The sequence below is a fragment of the Sus scrofa genome, chromosome X, assembly GCF_000003025.6.
Source record: "Sus scrofa isolate TJ Tabasco breed Duroc chromosome X, Sscrofa11.1, whole genome shotgun sequence".
Classification (NCBI taxonomy): Eukaryota; Metazoa; Chordata; class Mammalia; order Artiodactyla; family Suidae; genus Sus; species Sus scrofa.
The window spans coordinates 49,883,189-49,898,651 of NC_010461.5; the positions used below are offsets into that span (position 1 = coordinate 49,883,189).

Sequence of the window (15,463 nt, forward strand, 5' to 3'; positions counted from 1 at the left end):
AGACAAACAAAAGAAATAAAAGGCATCCAAATAGGAAGAGAAGAGCTAAACCTGTCACTGTATGCAGATGACATGGTACTATATATAGAAAACCCTAAGGACTCAACCCACAAACTACCTGAACTGATCAACAAATTCAGCAAAGTAGCAGGATATAAGATCAACATTCAGAAATCAGTCACATTTGTGTATACTAACAATGAACTATTAGAAAAGCAACACAAAACCACAACACCTTTTAAAATGGCACCCCAAAATATCAAATTCCTGACAATACACCTGACCAAGGAGCTAAAGGACTTATATGCCAAGAAGTATAAAACATTAATCAAGGAAGTTAAAGAAGATGTAAAGAAATGGAAAGATAGTCCATGCTCCTGGGTTGGAAAAATTAATATCGTAAAAATGGCCATACGAAGCCAAAGCGATCTACAGATTCAATGCAATCCCTATCAAATTACCCATGACATTTTTTCACAGAACGAGAGCAAACACTCCAAAAATTCATATGGAACCACAAAAGACCCAGAATTGCCAAAATAATCCTGAGGAACAAAAACCAAGCAGGTGGCACGACTCTCTCAGACCTCAAGAAATATCACAAAGCCACAGTCACCAAGACATTGTGGTACTGGTACCAAAACAGACAGACAGACAAATGGGACAGAATAGGGAATGCAGAAATAAACCCAGACATCTATGGTCAATTAATCTTTGACAAAGGAGGCAAGAACATCAAATGAGAAAAAGACGGTCTGTTCAGCAAGTATTGCTGGGAAACCTGGGCAGCTGCCTGCAAATCAATAAAACTGGAACACACCCTCACACCATGCATGAAAATAAACTCAAAATGGCTTAAAGACTTAAATATAAGACAAGACACCACCAAACTCCTGGAAGGGAACATGGGCAAAAAATTCTCTGACATCAACCTTACCACTGTTTTCTCAGGTCAGTCTCCCAAAGCAACAGAAATAAAAGCAAAAATAAACCAACTAATCAAACGGACAAGCTTTTGCACAGCAAAGGAAACCCAAAAGAAAACAAAAAGACACCATCCAGAATAGGAGAAAATAATCTCAAATGATGCAACTGACAAGGGCTTAATCTTGAGAATATACAAGCAACTTATACAACTCGATAGCAGAAAAGCCAACAACCCAACAGAAAATGGGCAAAAGACCTGAATAGACATTTCTCCAAAGACATGCAGATGGCCAACAATCACATGAACAAATGCTCAACATCCCTGATTATTAGAGAAATGCAAATCAAAACGACCATGAGATACCACCTCACACCAATGGCCATCATTAACTAGTCCAAAAATAACACATGCTGGAGAGGGTGTGGAGAAAAGGTAACCCTCCTACGCTGTTGGTGGGAATGCAAATTGATACAACCACTGTAGAAAACAGTATGGAGGTAACTCAGAAAACTAAATCTAGAACTACCATTTGACCCAGCAATCCCACTCTTGGGCCTATATCTGGACAAAACTTTCCTTGAAAAAGACGCATGCACCCGCATGTGCACTGCAACACTATTCACAATAGCCAAGACATGGAAACAACCCAAATGTCCATTGACAGATGATTGGATGAGGAAGATGAGGTATATATACACAATGGAATACTACTCAGCCATAAAAAAAGAATGACATAATGCCATTTGCAGCAACACAGATGAAACTAGAGACTCTCATACTGAGTGAAGTAAGTCAGAAAGAGAAAGACAAATACCATATGATATCACCTATATCTGGAATCATATACGTCACTAATGAACCTCTCCACAGAAAGGAAAATCACGGACTTGGAGAATAGAATTGTGTTTGCCAAGGGGGAGGGGGAGGGAGTGGGATGGACTGGGAACTTGGAGCTAATAGATGCAGACTATTGTCTTTAGAATGGATAGACAATGAGATCCTTCTGTATAGCACTGGGAACTATGTCTAGTCACTTATGATGGAGCATTGTAATGTGAGAAAAAATGTATACTTGTATGTGTAACTGTGTCACCGTGCTGTACAGTAGAAAACTGACAGTGTATACCAGCTATAATGAAAAAAATAGTATTTTAAAAAATAAAAAAAGGGACTCAGAGTAACATCTTCACTCCAGAAATTACTAGTTATGTCATAAGGGAAAGGTTATTTAGCCTCTTTAATTCTCACTTTGCCCATTTATTTTTTAAAAATTTCTATTAAAGTACAGTTGATTTATAATGTTCCTTCAATTTCTGCTGTATAGCGAAGTGACCCAACCATGTACATATTTTTTTATGCATACACGGTATGGTGTTTGCAAGGGCCAAAGGAGAAAAATAATACATATTAGGTGCTTAAAATTTTAAAGCTGTTCAGTAAATGTTAGCTTCCTGCTCTACCACAACCCTTCCACCTCCAAATCAAAACGACTGGGTTTAAATCTTTGTCGTGATGTCCATTAGATGGTGTTGATGTCTTAAATTTTTCCCTAAGGAACACCGGGTTGGGGTAGAGCAGTCTATGAACAAGAATTTACCCATAGCATCACACCCAACTTGGAAACTTTGGAGAGCATATTACAATGTCACAGGTGAATTTGATGGATAGAAATAGGATAAATTATTTCCAAACCACTAGAAGGAATAAGGTACTAAAGAATACTCAGTGCATCCAACAGCGATTCAATCAATCCAATAAAAAAAATAAAATAAAAAAAACAGAAAAAGAGAATACTATATGAGAGGCATAGAAAAAATCATAATAAATGATTATGCAGAAATAAGATGCTAGAAACAACTGCAAAGACAGAGATTGTTAGAAAAATTCAAAATGTACCCATGTGTTCTGTAAAAGAGGAATATCTAAATCATAAAGGGCATGGGAGGGTTAAAAGCAAGTCAAATGGCCGTGGACACTCTTTTTTAGTGATTATTTCAGTTCTTAAATGATGAAAATGAGGGACTCAGGGCAAATTACTGTGCTTATAATTCCGAAGGCTCAAAATGTACACATGCCAAAAATTCACTGAAACTGACAAATTCACAAAGTGGGAACTTTTAGTGTCTCTCTTAGTAACCGACTGATTAAGAAAACAGTAAGTATTAGCAATGATAAGGAAAATTTGAGGAACCTTATTAAAATCTTGATCTAACAGGCATGTATAAAATACTGGGTCCAATGACTAGGAAAAGAATACCTTCTTTGCAAGCGCAAATGGAACATTTAGAAAAACTGATCATACACAAAGCCACAAATATATGTCAGCAGTTTTCCAAAAAGAGTCATGAAGGTGGAAACCATGCCCTCTGAACACTATGTAATTGAGTTAAAAAATAATAACCCAAGGAAAACAGAAACAAACCACTTAGGGTGGGAAAATTTAAACATACAACCTGAATCAAGTGACAAATATGACAAACAAGTGCAATTACTAATCATAATAGAAATTAGGAAATATTGCAACCAAATGATAATGAAAATAGTACCCAAATAACCTTGGGGAATATGCTGAAATGGTAGTTTGAGGGACATCTATAACACCAAATACTTATATCAGAAAATAAGAAAGACCACACATTAGTGAGCTAAGCAATCAATATATGAAATTAGAATGACAAAAAAGAATGATAACAGTAGAATAAATGCAAGAAAGTGGAAGGAAGGAATGTGTATCAAAATTAAATAAAGAGACAACAAAACAATCCATAAAGAAGTTCAAGAAAACCAAATGCTTGTGGTTAGGAAATGCAAAAGAAAGTGATAAATGTGCAGCAATGGTTATTTAGGGAAAGAGGGAGAGAGCGAGGACAAATAAAAGATATTACTTAATGTCAAAACTTAGATGAAATAATTTTCTCAACCTACCAAAATTAAATCAGACTGATCATTTTTCCTTCTTTCTTTCCTTTTCTTACTTTTCTTTTTTTTTTTTTTTTGCCACCCTATAGCGAATGGCATTCCTGGGCCTGGGATCAGATCTGAGCCACAGTTGTGACCTACACTGCAGCTGTGGCAAGGCCAGATCCTTATCCTACTGTGCCAAGCCAGGGTTCAAACCCACGTCGCAGCACTCCAGAGACACTGCAATCCCGTTGTGCTACAGTGGGAACTACTAGACTGATCATTTCCATAACACAAATTTAATCCATCATAAACATGGAATTTTAAAACTAAAATTTGTAAAGCCCTTGAAAACTTTTCCGTGGCCTTGGATATTACTATTAACTTTAATGTGTGTAAAATCAATCCCATCTGGGACTTAAAACAATTTCTCTGCTTAATTCATATCGGGTCAGCCCATACACTTGGGAACCTCATCCCCAATTTTGAATTCTACCATTTTTACAAGCTGATAGTGTTAATTACTTGAAATAATTCATACAATACCTCCAGGTTTATCACACAGATATGAGCAGCATCTCCAAAACACTCACCTAAATATTCTTTACGTGATCTGCAACCTGGAGACTTGGTCTCCTGAAATAAGTATCTTCCCTTGAGTCTAGGTTTAAAAAAAGAAAATCTTGAAGTTAACAGAATATTGTAAATCAACTATAGCAGAAAAAAATAAAAATCATGTACCTATCTATCTATCTATCTATCTATCTATCTATCTATCTATCTGAAAATCTTCTCGGGTTCTATTAACAACTAACCTCAGTAAAACTCCAGAGTGCGGATCCTTGAGTTGTTTCTCATTGCATCCCCCTGTCTACAGGATATCCACTCCATCTGAAGACTTTAAATTGAAGATTTTTAGCAATCTTCCAGATGACACCTGACTTCAGAAACAGACTTCTCCCCAAAGGACAGAATAATACTAATTTTCTGATTCTCTAAGACCTTTTTCTCCTCCTTTACTATTAATTACTTCCTATCATTATGATGTCTTCTAGCACATTACTATGACCTTCCTTTATGTTTATTGTAGTATTTTAACTCATGTGGTCTCCTTCTACCACATAAGGAAAAAATAAACAAGCGCAAATGAACATTTCCACAGAAAAGAAAATCATAGACTTGGAGAGTAGACTTGTGGCTGCCCAGAGGGAGAGGGAGGGAGTGGGAGGGATTGGGAGCTTGGGGTTAATGGACGCAAACTATTGCTCTTGGAACAGATGTACAATGAGATCCTGCTGTGTAGCATTGAGAACTATGTCTAGATACAACACAACGATGGGAGGAAAAAGTATGTATACATGTCTGTGTAACTTGGTCCCCATGCTGTACAGTGGAAAAAAAAAACATACACACATAAATACATAAATAAATAAATAAATAAAAATATCTCACATTCCCCATCAGACCCTACAGATTCAAATGCTATTCCTTTAAACACTCTTAAAAGCATATTTCTTTTTGAAAGACCCTTCTGATATATCAGTTTCCTTTACAGCATTAATCTCAAGCTCCAGACTTTAAAAATTGGACATTGACCTCACTTCAACAAAATACTCCTGCTGAGGTCATTACAATCCTATTAGCACACCCTCCTCAATCAGGGGTAGGCTACAATCCTGGGTCCATCGTGGCCCTGATAGTCAAACTTGCTCATGGTATTCACTTTGTTCATGATAGTAAGCCTGCTTGGTGAAACTGATTAACTCTGCTAAATACATTGTTTATCTTGAGGAACACAACATTGGCTTTCTCTTATAAATGGTATTTATATACCCAATACAGTCTGTGTCACACTGGGGTATGATTTCTTATATAACATCTTATATAACAGCCCTATGACATATGCTAACTTATCCTGTGTGTTCAGGATAATTGTTACAGATTTTAAGATATTTAAAAATAAACATTCCAGCTGATCTTGTTTCCCTGTGAGGGGAAATTACCCAGAAACATTAAAACTAATTTCTTTCCTTTCTGTCTCTTTCTTTCTCTTTCTTTTTACTTTCTGTCTTTCTTCTTTTCTTTCTTTCATTCTTCCTCTCTTTTGTTTGTCCTTCCTTCCTCCCTCTCCCTTTCTTTCTTTCTTTTTCTTTCTTTCTTTCTTTCTTTCTTTCCTTCTTTCTTTCTTTCTTTCTTTTCCTTTCTTCCTTTCTTCCTTTCTTCCTTTCTTCCGTCTGTCTTTCTGTCGGTCTTTCTTTCTTTCTTTCTTTCTGTCTCTCTTTCGTTTGTCCTTCCTTCCTCCCTCTCTCCCTCCTGTCTTCCTTCCATCCTCCCCCCTTCTTTCTTCCTTTCTTTGTTTGTTTCTTTCTTTTTTTTCTGCAGAGACAATGTCAGGTCCTTAACCCACTGCACTAAAAGGGAACTCCCACAAGAATTTCTTTTTAAAACTCTATTTTAAAAGAGATTTAAAGAAGAGAAACTGACTCTCTATTCATATATGCTTTGTGACAAGCAATTCTCACACTAGATTGGGAAAAGAAAGAAAAAGAAAGAAAGAAAGAAAGAAAGAAAGAAAGAAAGAAAGAAAGAAAGAAAGAAAGAAAGGAAGAAAGAACGAACGAACATGGGTGGCCCAAAACTTGTCTTTGACATTGAGAAAAGTCATGTGGCTCTCAAAAGGGGACCCAGCTAGATTTATTGTTTTTCTGTGATCTAGGCCCTTGACTTCAAGATTGTTTGTTTCAAGGGCTAATAATCTTTGTGATTTGTATAATTACTTGTTTTTCAGTTGGCCAGTGCATCCTGTCCAGAGTCTTAAATGCTAATGCACAGCCAATGTCACATCAGAGGATTCAACAATGCATTCTAAAACAAAAGGAACAGGAGAGACAATCCCATGTTCAGCTACCGAATGCATTCTCTAAACAAATTCCTGATCAGTAAAATCAGAGCAATGGTGGTAAAAATCTAGACAACATGGATTAATGTCTTGTGGCCAAAATGGGATACTAAAATGTAGATAGATAGATGATAGGCAGAGATATAGATATATAGATATATCTTGACATCCAGACTAGGACACATTATTTCTCCCATTAGACAATGAAAACAAGTCTTACAGAATGTCAACTTCAGGTGAGGTCACTCTGAGATCATGAAAGTAAGACAAAACAAAGGCCACTTCAAAATTTTTTCTAAGCACAGACAAAAGTAAGATTATTGTAAAAATCACCATATACCCCTCTCCTAGCTAATATGAGTGACTGCTAGTTTGTTTGTTTTTTTGTTTTGTTTTTGTTGTTGTTGTTTGCTTTGCTTTGTTTGTTTGTTCTCGCCAGTTTCAGCTTTAATCTCACTCTAACCTATTCTTTCTGTATGAGAGATTTATTAAGATACTCAGTCATAGGAATACCCTGTCTCCCTGACAGTATCCAATCCAGATCAAAACCCTGCTTCTTTAAAACCTCACGCAAATCACCTAACACAATCCCAAATCTTTTAATGTTCCTTTTCTATCATCCTCTCATTTATGTGGCCCACATTTCCCCATTGTGTGCGTTCTCCCTCACTGCAACAAATGATAAATCCAACTTGTTCAACTACAACTGTGTTCTTGGTGGTCTTTAGCTGGGAGGCATTAACATATTGCATCATGTCAAACTTGATGTCAAAACAAAATAAGGAATCAAATATGTTTACTACAATAACCCCAAGTGCTAATATTTCTAATGTATTTTTCAGTTTGCAAAGACACTTATTTTGTATCCTCTCAACCAACAATTTCAAGGCTTTGAGACTGAGAAGAGGACTGGCATACCTGTGGAAATATTGACAATAAAAACAGTAAAAAAAAAATCAAACAGAAAATATATTGAAAATGGATTTTCATGGTAGTGGAATGGGAAAAGGAAAGCAAAGGTTGGGTTCTGGACAATGACTTTGAGATGATGATCTGACCACCAGGTCAGATGCTCTATGGGCGACAGAAGATACAACCCAAATTCCTCAAATTCCAGAGCACATGGCTTCAGAACAAATCATCCCTTTGGGTGGCCAGCAACCTTCCTCAAGCCCAGTCCCCAGCCTCCATAACATCTCAACAAACACAATGAGACAAAATGAGACCCTGATGAGACCCTGTAAATCTAAATGTGATTGCTTTGTAGTTCCATATTTCTAACTCCTCCCCACCCCCACAAATATCACCAACCCACTTTAAGGTTATCTAGGTAATCCATGTATTCAGAACTAGAAGGACATGTAAAATTGATCTGGGGCAACTGATTATAGAACATCACTATCTAACAGAACTCTCTGCAGTGATACAAGTGTTCCATATCTGCATTGCACACAGTGAAGTAGTGGCCACTGAGTGCTTCAAATGTGGCTAGTGAGACCGAGTTACTGAACTTTCAATTTTACTTTATTTTAATCAATTTAAATAGTCATATATGATTAGGGGCTGTCATTTTGGAGAAAGTATCTCTACAGGAAGCCTCTGCACCTGCTGGTGGACTATATACCCAGCCACTTGCCGTCACCCAAAACATGCTCCTCATGACTGCTTGGAAAATTTTAATTCACTTAGAGCCACCGCTCTTCGTAAAATTCCATGTACTTCAAACATGCCGATCAAAACCATCTGTTGCTTGTAGATTCCTATTTTTACCACTGCCTTATTTTAATTTCATTTTATTTATTTGTTTTTTTTTTTTTTTTTTATTTATTTATTTATTTATTGTCTTTTTGCTATTTCTTTGGGCCGCTCCCATGGCATATGGAGGTTCCCAGCTAGGGGTCGAATCGGAGCTGTAGCCCCCGGCCTATGCCAGAGCCACAGCAACGCGGGATCCGAGCTGCATCTGCAACCTACACCACAGCTCACGGCAACGCCGGATCCTCAACCCACTGAGCAAGGGCAGGGACCAAACCCACAACCTCATCGTTCCCAGTCAGATTCGTTAACCACTGCTCCAAGACGGGAACTCCCACCAGGCCCCACCCCTGATCAATGCCTTAGACTGATCATTTCATTTTTCTTTCTTTCTTTTCGTTTCTTTTTTTTTTTGGAGGGGGTTCCCCCATGGCATAAGGCATTCTGCCACCATGGAATCCTTGATAGGGTTCTTATCGCATGGGGCGGGGCCTGGTGGGTGTGGCTTAGCGTGGCATCCAAGGTGACGTCAGAACAGACGTCAGATGTACCCAGCAGCACTCTGGGCTGAGCGAGTGCCAGGGGCAGCTGCGCCTGTCGGGAAAGCTTATCCTTTGCACCCTTGAGGTAAAGGCCATGGGAGCACTAAGCAGTCGGATGCTATGGCACAGGGCTGGGCATGCCCCAGAGGAGCCAGATGCCCCTGGGGAGGAAGAAGAGGCTGTGGAGGCAGCAGTGGCGGCGATAGAGGCAGGAGAGGAGGAGAGTGAAGAGGCCGTACCCACCACCAGTCAAGTCAGCCACAAGCGGAAGATAGGCCCAGGAGGGCCACTGGCAAAAGCACCCGGCGGGAAACGCGCTAAAGACAGTTCAGGGTCCGTTTATGAGGCACTCTTCCTGAGAGGAGAAGAGAGCGACGTGCAGATCCGTGCCCTGGGTGAGGAGTGGAACTTACACAAGGTCTACTTGTGCCAGTCAGGGTACTTTGCTAGCATGTTCAGTGGTGCTTGGCGGGAGACAACCATGAATACTATAGAGTTGCAGATGCCTGACGAGAACATTGATCGTGAGGCACTGCATGAGGCTTTAGGTTCTCTGTACCGAAACCCTGTACTCATCCCACCCAGTCGAGTTGTTCCCATCCTGGCCACAGCCAGCATGTTGCAGCTGGACGAGCTGATTCAACAGTGCAGTGAGATCATGAAGGAAACTGTCAGTGCCCAGACAGTGTGCGGCTACTACTATTCTGCTGACAGCTACGGACTCCAGAACATCAGGACCATGTGTCTCCAGTGGCTGCTGGACAACCTGATGACCCAGCATAGTGAGGAGCTCTTGCGAGAAGTCAGCCTGGACCTCATGAAAGAGCTCGTCGCCTCTTCAGAGCTCTTGGTGATGGAGGTGGAGATGGACGTGTACGTGATGCTAAAAAAGTGGGTGTTCCTACAGCTGCAGCCGTCATGGAGGGGCCCCCACAGAGCCCTGTTGCCTGATGCTGACTCGTGGTTTGCCAGATCCAGGAGAGAGTCAGAGGGCGCCCCTTTCCTGGAGACGGAGCAGGGCAGAGGCTTCGTGCAAGTGTTCCAGCAGCTGCGGCTTGCCTACATAATCTGCGACCTGCCTTCAGCACGCGTCATCGACCAGGATGCGCTGATCCCTGCTGCATGGCTGACCCCAGTGTACAAAGAGCAGTGGCTTGCCCTTCTCCGGGCTGAGCAGACCAGGGAGCTTGGGCCCATGGACGTCTTTGTGTCCGATCTCCAGGGGAACAGCATGAGATGCGGGGGCCAGCTCCGCAGGGACGAGCAGTGCACCTGGCAGTGGGCAGGCTTCAACTTCGGCTGGGACCTGGTGGTGTGCTATGCCAACCGGCGCATCCTTTTCCGGCGCAGCGCATTGAACAAGCCCTGCAGCCTCGGGGTCAGCTTACTCTGGCAGAGAAAGGTAGCGTTCCGCTTGCGCCTGGCCTCCTTGGACAGGGCTGGAAGAGCCGTTTTCAGGAAGGACACAGAATACCAGATGCTTTCCCTGAGAAAGGATCAAGAGTTAGAGGTTGTAAACCTGGAGAACCAAGATGTGGTTTTCCCCATCTATGTGGCCTGTAACTTCCTGTACCTCCCCCAAGAGGGGTGTTGCCCAGAGTGATGACCCTTGCAGGAAAGCTCAGAGACTCAAGCAGCTTTTCCCTGGGGTGAGGGGCGGCCAGCTTGGTCGAGATGTCAGCTCCTTCTGCAGGACCAACCGGCCTTGCCCATCTCAGGTAATCAACTCTGTCAGAGGCTTTGTTGAGCTGTAGCTCATAATACTTGAGACTGTTTACCTGAGCATATGATGAGGACCCGCATTTAAAGCCTTCCAAACACCACTTGAACTCATTCGTGCTGTTAACGTGGCAACTTGTCCTCCTGGTTCACCATCCATTGACCTCCCTTCCCCATCATCTGCGAAGACAAAAATGTCTTCAGAGAGACACTGTGAGCTTACCTACTGTGCTACTCTTAATGAAACTCATTTACAACATGATACAGATAGATACAGAGGTAACAGAGAGATACAGAGACAGAGAGAAACAGAAAGATAGGGACAGTAACACAGAGACAGGGAGTGACAAAGATAGACTGATCTAGAGACAGAGGTAGACAAAGACAGTGGTAGATAGAGATAGACAAGGATGCAGATAGAGACAATAGAGACAGATATAGGAAAGGACAGGAGAAACAGAGATAGACATACAGAGAAGGAAAGACAGAGACCAGGATAAATCCTCAATCATTGTCAAGGACTCTATTATATCCCATAGGGGGTACATCTCTTTTGGTGTGGCATTCAGTTTTCCGTTATTTAGTTTGATCCTTTTGTGTAGCATTAGCATGATTATACATCTTGTTCTGCCTCCCCATCTCCCCATCCCTTTACTGGTAGGTAATAAAATAAAGTGAGTGCTAAGGTGGGAGAAGCTTTCTTCCTCATCCTTAGCAGTCCAAAAGAAAATTAAAAAAAAATAAAGTGAAAGAATTTGAGACTGGTATTGGATCAATTGCCCAAACTGGCATATGGTAACAGTCAGGGTTTGTGAGAGTTCAAATGTTTAAATGAGTGTACTTCAGCTGTCATGGTTTGTACATTCTTGAACATCTTTCTATTGTAAACAGCAAAAAGCAATTTAAAGGACTTAAAGCTAGTTAGATAGGAAAACCAAAGCAGATCCCTCAGTCAAGGTGCATTTCTGGCTAAGTAGTATCTGGATTTCTCAAGTGAGGATATCTCTTTAGATGAAATGGCATCCTGGCATTCAGATCAAGAAAAAATAATTTTATATAATTTTTATAAGTTATACTTATAATTTTTATAAGTTTATATAAAGTAAGTGAAACTGTTACAGAAAAAAAAACAGATCATAAATTTTACCCTTCTACCCTTCTACTTACTCTTTCCCTCAGTTTAGTCATTACAAAAAAATTAAAAAGCAAAACCCTTGCAGATCTGCAGGTAAAAGATCCAGCATTGGGCATTGTCCTTGCTGTGGTTCTAGTTGCAGCTGTGGTGTGGGTTTGATCCCTGGCCTGGGAACATCCATATGCCACAGGTGCGGTGTGTTAAAAAATAAAAGGAAATTAAATGTAGTTATTTAGGTATACAGAGTATAAGGGAACACAGAGGGTAGAAAATGCGAAATTAAGGGCAAACATCAAAGGATGCAACAGCATCTTCCTGATCGAGCAATTTCATATAACTAACTGTTATGTAATTATTACCCTAACACTAGTATATGGGATTGGGATAATGAAGACTTTCATACCTCTATAAAGGTTAAAAAATTAGATAGATATATAGATAGATAGATAGATAGATAGATAGATAGATAGATAGAAGTCGAAATAATTTGTTTCCTGGATGATAAAGGATAAAATCTAATTTGGAAGAGATATATAAACTTTCAACTTAGTAAAACATTAATTCTGGTAATTATTTTTCTTAATTTATTTGTTCATATTGTATTAATTTTTCACACTCTTTCCAAGCATGTATTTATTATTTGTATGGATTCTTAAACAGTTTTCCATTCTTTGACTTCTTTAACCACAAAAATCACTCAGTGAAAATGCAAAGAATTAGGGTATTTGGGAGGGAATGGTGTGGTGCCATTTTGCAAATTAGCAGGAATCAGAAACCAACATATTCAAATCATGACCACTGAGTTTCTCCTTTTTCTTTCTTTCTTTTTCTTTTTTTTTCCCAAAACACTTTCTACCTCTACCTTACCCTTTTGATTACTAGGTTTGACTTTTCATCTTTTGATCCCATTTCCAGATGCCAAGTAATTCCCATTATAATTCAAAGGCATTCTGTTCCAGAGGTTACTAGTCCTGTTCTTAAGCAGTAAAATCTTTCCAAATACAATTTGAATGCCAAATGTTTCCGAAGAGCAAAGACCATCAACTTGCTTAAGGAGGACTTTCTGGTGCATAAATGACTGCATGCCACAGAAAAACTGCATTTATTAAAATAATATCCTCATGGAATAAATCTGCTTCCTTCCACTCTACCTCCAATATAGGGTGTTATAAGGTTGTGAAATGTTTTTCTGGGGTTAAAATGCTAGGACTGTTAAAATGAAATCTAACCAACATCAAGATAGTCTTAGATTGAAGAGCCCAACAAAAAGATCATCAGTGTAGCCTGGGTGTGTTTGCACAGTGAGAGACCATGGAAACCAAGTACTACAGGCAGTGGCAGGAAATGGGGCAGAGGAAGCAATCCAAATAAAACCAGTGGTGGTGGTGATGGTAATGAATGCGGGAGAACAGCTCTAAATACACAAACTGAAAGAGAAATCACACTGTTCCCTTAACATTTATTTAATCAAACTAAAAGGAAATACATGTTGTAAATGAGTTTCATTAAGAGTAGCACAGTAGGTAAGCTCACAGTGTCTCTCTGAAGACATTTTTGTCTTCGCAGATGATGGGGAAGGGAGGTCAATGGATGGTGAACCAGGAGGACAAGTTGCCACGTTAACAGCACGAATGAGTTCAAGTGGTGTTTGGAAGGCTTTAAATGCGGGTCCTCATCATATGCTCAGGTAAACAGTCTCAAGTATTATGAGCTACAGCTCAACAAAGCCTCTGACAGAGTTGATTACCTGAGATGGGCAAGGCCGGTTGGTCCTGCAGAAGGAGCTGACATCTCGACCAAGCTGGCCGCCCCTCACCCCAGGGAAAAGCTGCTTGAGTCTCTGAGCTTTCCTGCAAGGGTCATCACTCTGGGCAACACCCCTCTTGGGGGAGGTACAGGAAGTTACAGGCCACATAGATGGGGAAAACCACATCTTGGTTCTCCAGGTTTACAACCTCTAACTCTTGATCCTTTCTCAGGGAAAGCATCTGGTATTCTGTGTCCTTCCTGAAAACGGCTCTTCCAGCCCTGTCCAAGGAGGCCAGGCGCAAGCGGAACGCTACCTTTCTCTGCCAGAGTAAGCTGACCCCGAGGCTGCAGGGCTTGTTCAATGCGCTGCGCCGGAAAAGGATGCGCCGGTTGGCATAGCACACCACCAGGTCCCAGCCGAAGTTGAAGCCTGCCCACTGCCAGGTGCACTGCTCGTCCCTGCGGAGCTGGCCCCCGCATCTCATGCTGTTCCCCTGGAGATCGGACACAAAGACGTCCATGGGCCCAAGCTCCCTGGTCTGCTCAGCCCGGAGAAGGGCAAGCCACTGCTCTTTGTACACTGGGGTCAGCCATGCAGCAGGGATCAGCGCATCCTGGTCGATGACGCGTGCTGAAGGCAGGTCGCAGATTATGTAGGCAAGCCGCAGCTGCTGGAACACTTGCACGAAGCCTCTGCCCTGCTCCGTCTCCAGGAAAGGGGCGCCCTCTGACTCTCTCCTGGATCTGGCAAACCACGAGTCAGCATCAGGCAACAGGGCTCTGTGGGGGCCCCTCCATGACGGCTGCAGCTGTAGGAACACCCACTTTTTTAGCATCACGTACACGTCCATCTCCACCTCCATCACCAAGAGCTCTGAAGAGGCGACGAGCTCTTTCATGAGGTCCAGGCTGACTTCTCGCAAGAGCTCCTCACTATGCTGGGTCATCAGGTTGTCCAGCAGCCACTGGAGACACATGGTCCTGATGTTCTGGAGTCCGTAGCTGTCAGCAGAATAGTAGTAGCCGCACACTGTCTGGGCACTGACAGTTTCCTTCATGATCTCACTGCACTGTTGAATCAGCTCGTCCAGCTGCAACATGCTGGCTGTGGCCAGGATGGGAACAACTCGACTGGGTGGGATGAGTACAGGGTTTCGGTACAGAGAACCTAAAGCCTCATGCAGTGCCTCACGATCAATGTTCTCGTCAGGCATCTGCAACTCTATAGTATTCATGGTTGTCTCCCGCCAAGCACCACTGAACATGCTAGCAAAGTACCCTGACTGGCACAAGTAGACCTTGTGTAAGTTCCACTCCTCACCCAGGGCACGGATCTGCACGTCGCTCTCTTCTCCTCTCAGGAAGAGTGCCTCATAAACGGACCCTGAACTGTCTTTAGCGCGTTTCCCGCCGGGTGCTTTTGCCAGTGGCCCTCCTGGGCCTATCTTCCGCTTGTGGCTGACTTGACTGGTGGTGGGTACGGCCTCTTCACTCTCCTCCTCTCCTGCCTCTATCGCCGCCACTGCTGCCTCCACAGCCTCTTCTTCCTCCCCAGGGGCATCTGGCTCCTCTGGGGCATGCCCAGCCCTGTGCCATAGCATCCGACTGCTTAGTGCTCCCATGGCCTTTACCTCAAGGGTGCAAAGGATAAGCTTTCCCGACAGGCGCAGCTGCCCCTGGCACTCGCTCAGCCCAGAGTGCTGCTGGGTACATCTGACGTCTGTTCTGACGTCACCTTGGATGCCACGCTAAGCCACACCCACCAGGCCCCGCCCCATGCGATAAGAACCCTATCAAGGATTCCATGGTGGCAGAATGCCTTATGCCATGGGGGA

General features: G+C 42.0%; 2 protein-coding genes across 2 annotated transcripts in view; one reads left to right on the forward strand and one right to left on the reverse strand.

Annotated features, from left to right (window-relative positions):
- The window catches only part of LOC110257675 (germ cell-less protein-like 1), a 47,883-nt gene extending 37,255 nt beyond the window's left edge, over positions 1-10,628 (forward strand). The window contains exon 2 of the mRNA XM_021079840.1: positions 8,994-10,628. Coding sequence (XP_020935499.1) covers positions 8,994-10,628 — 1,635 coding nt within the window. The remainder of the gene's footprint in view (positions 1-8,993) is intronic.
- LOC110257676 (germ cell-less protein-like 1) lies at positions 13,742-15,250 on the reverse strand. Its single transcript, XM_021079841.1, has one exon. The coding sequence runs from the start codon at positions 15,248-15,250 to the stop codon at positions 13,742-13,744; it is 1,509 nt and encodes a 502-aa protein (XP_020935500.1).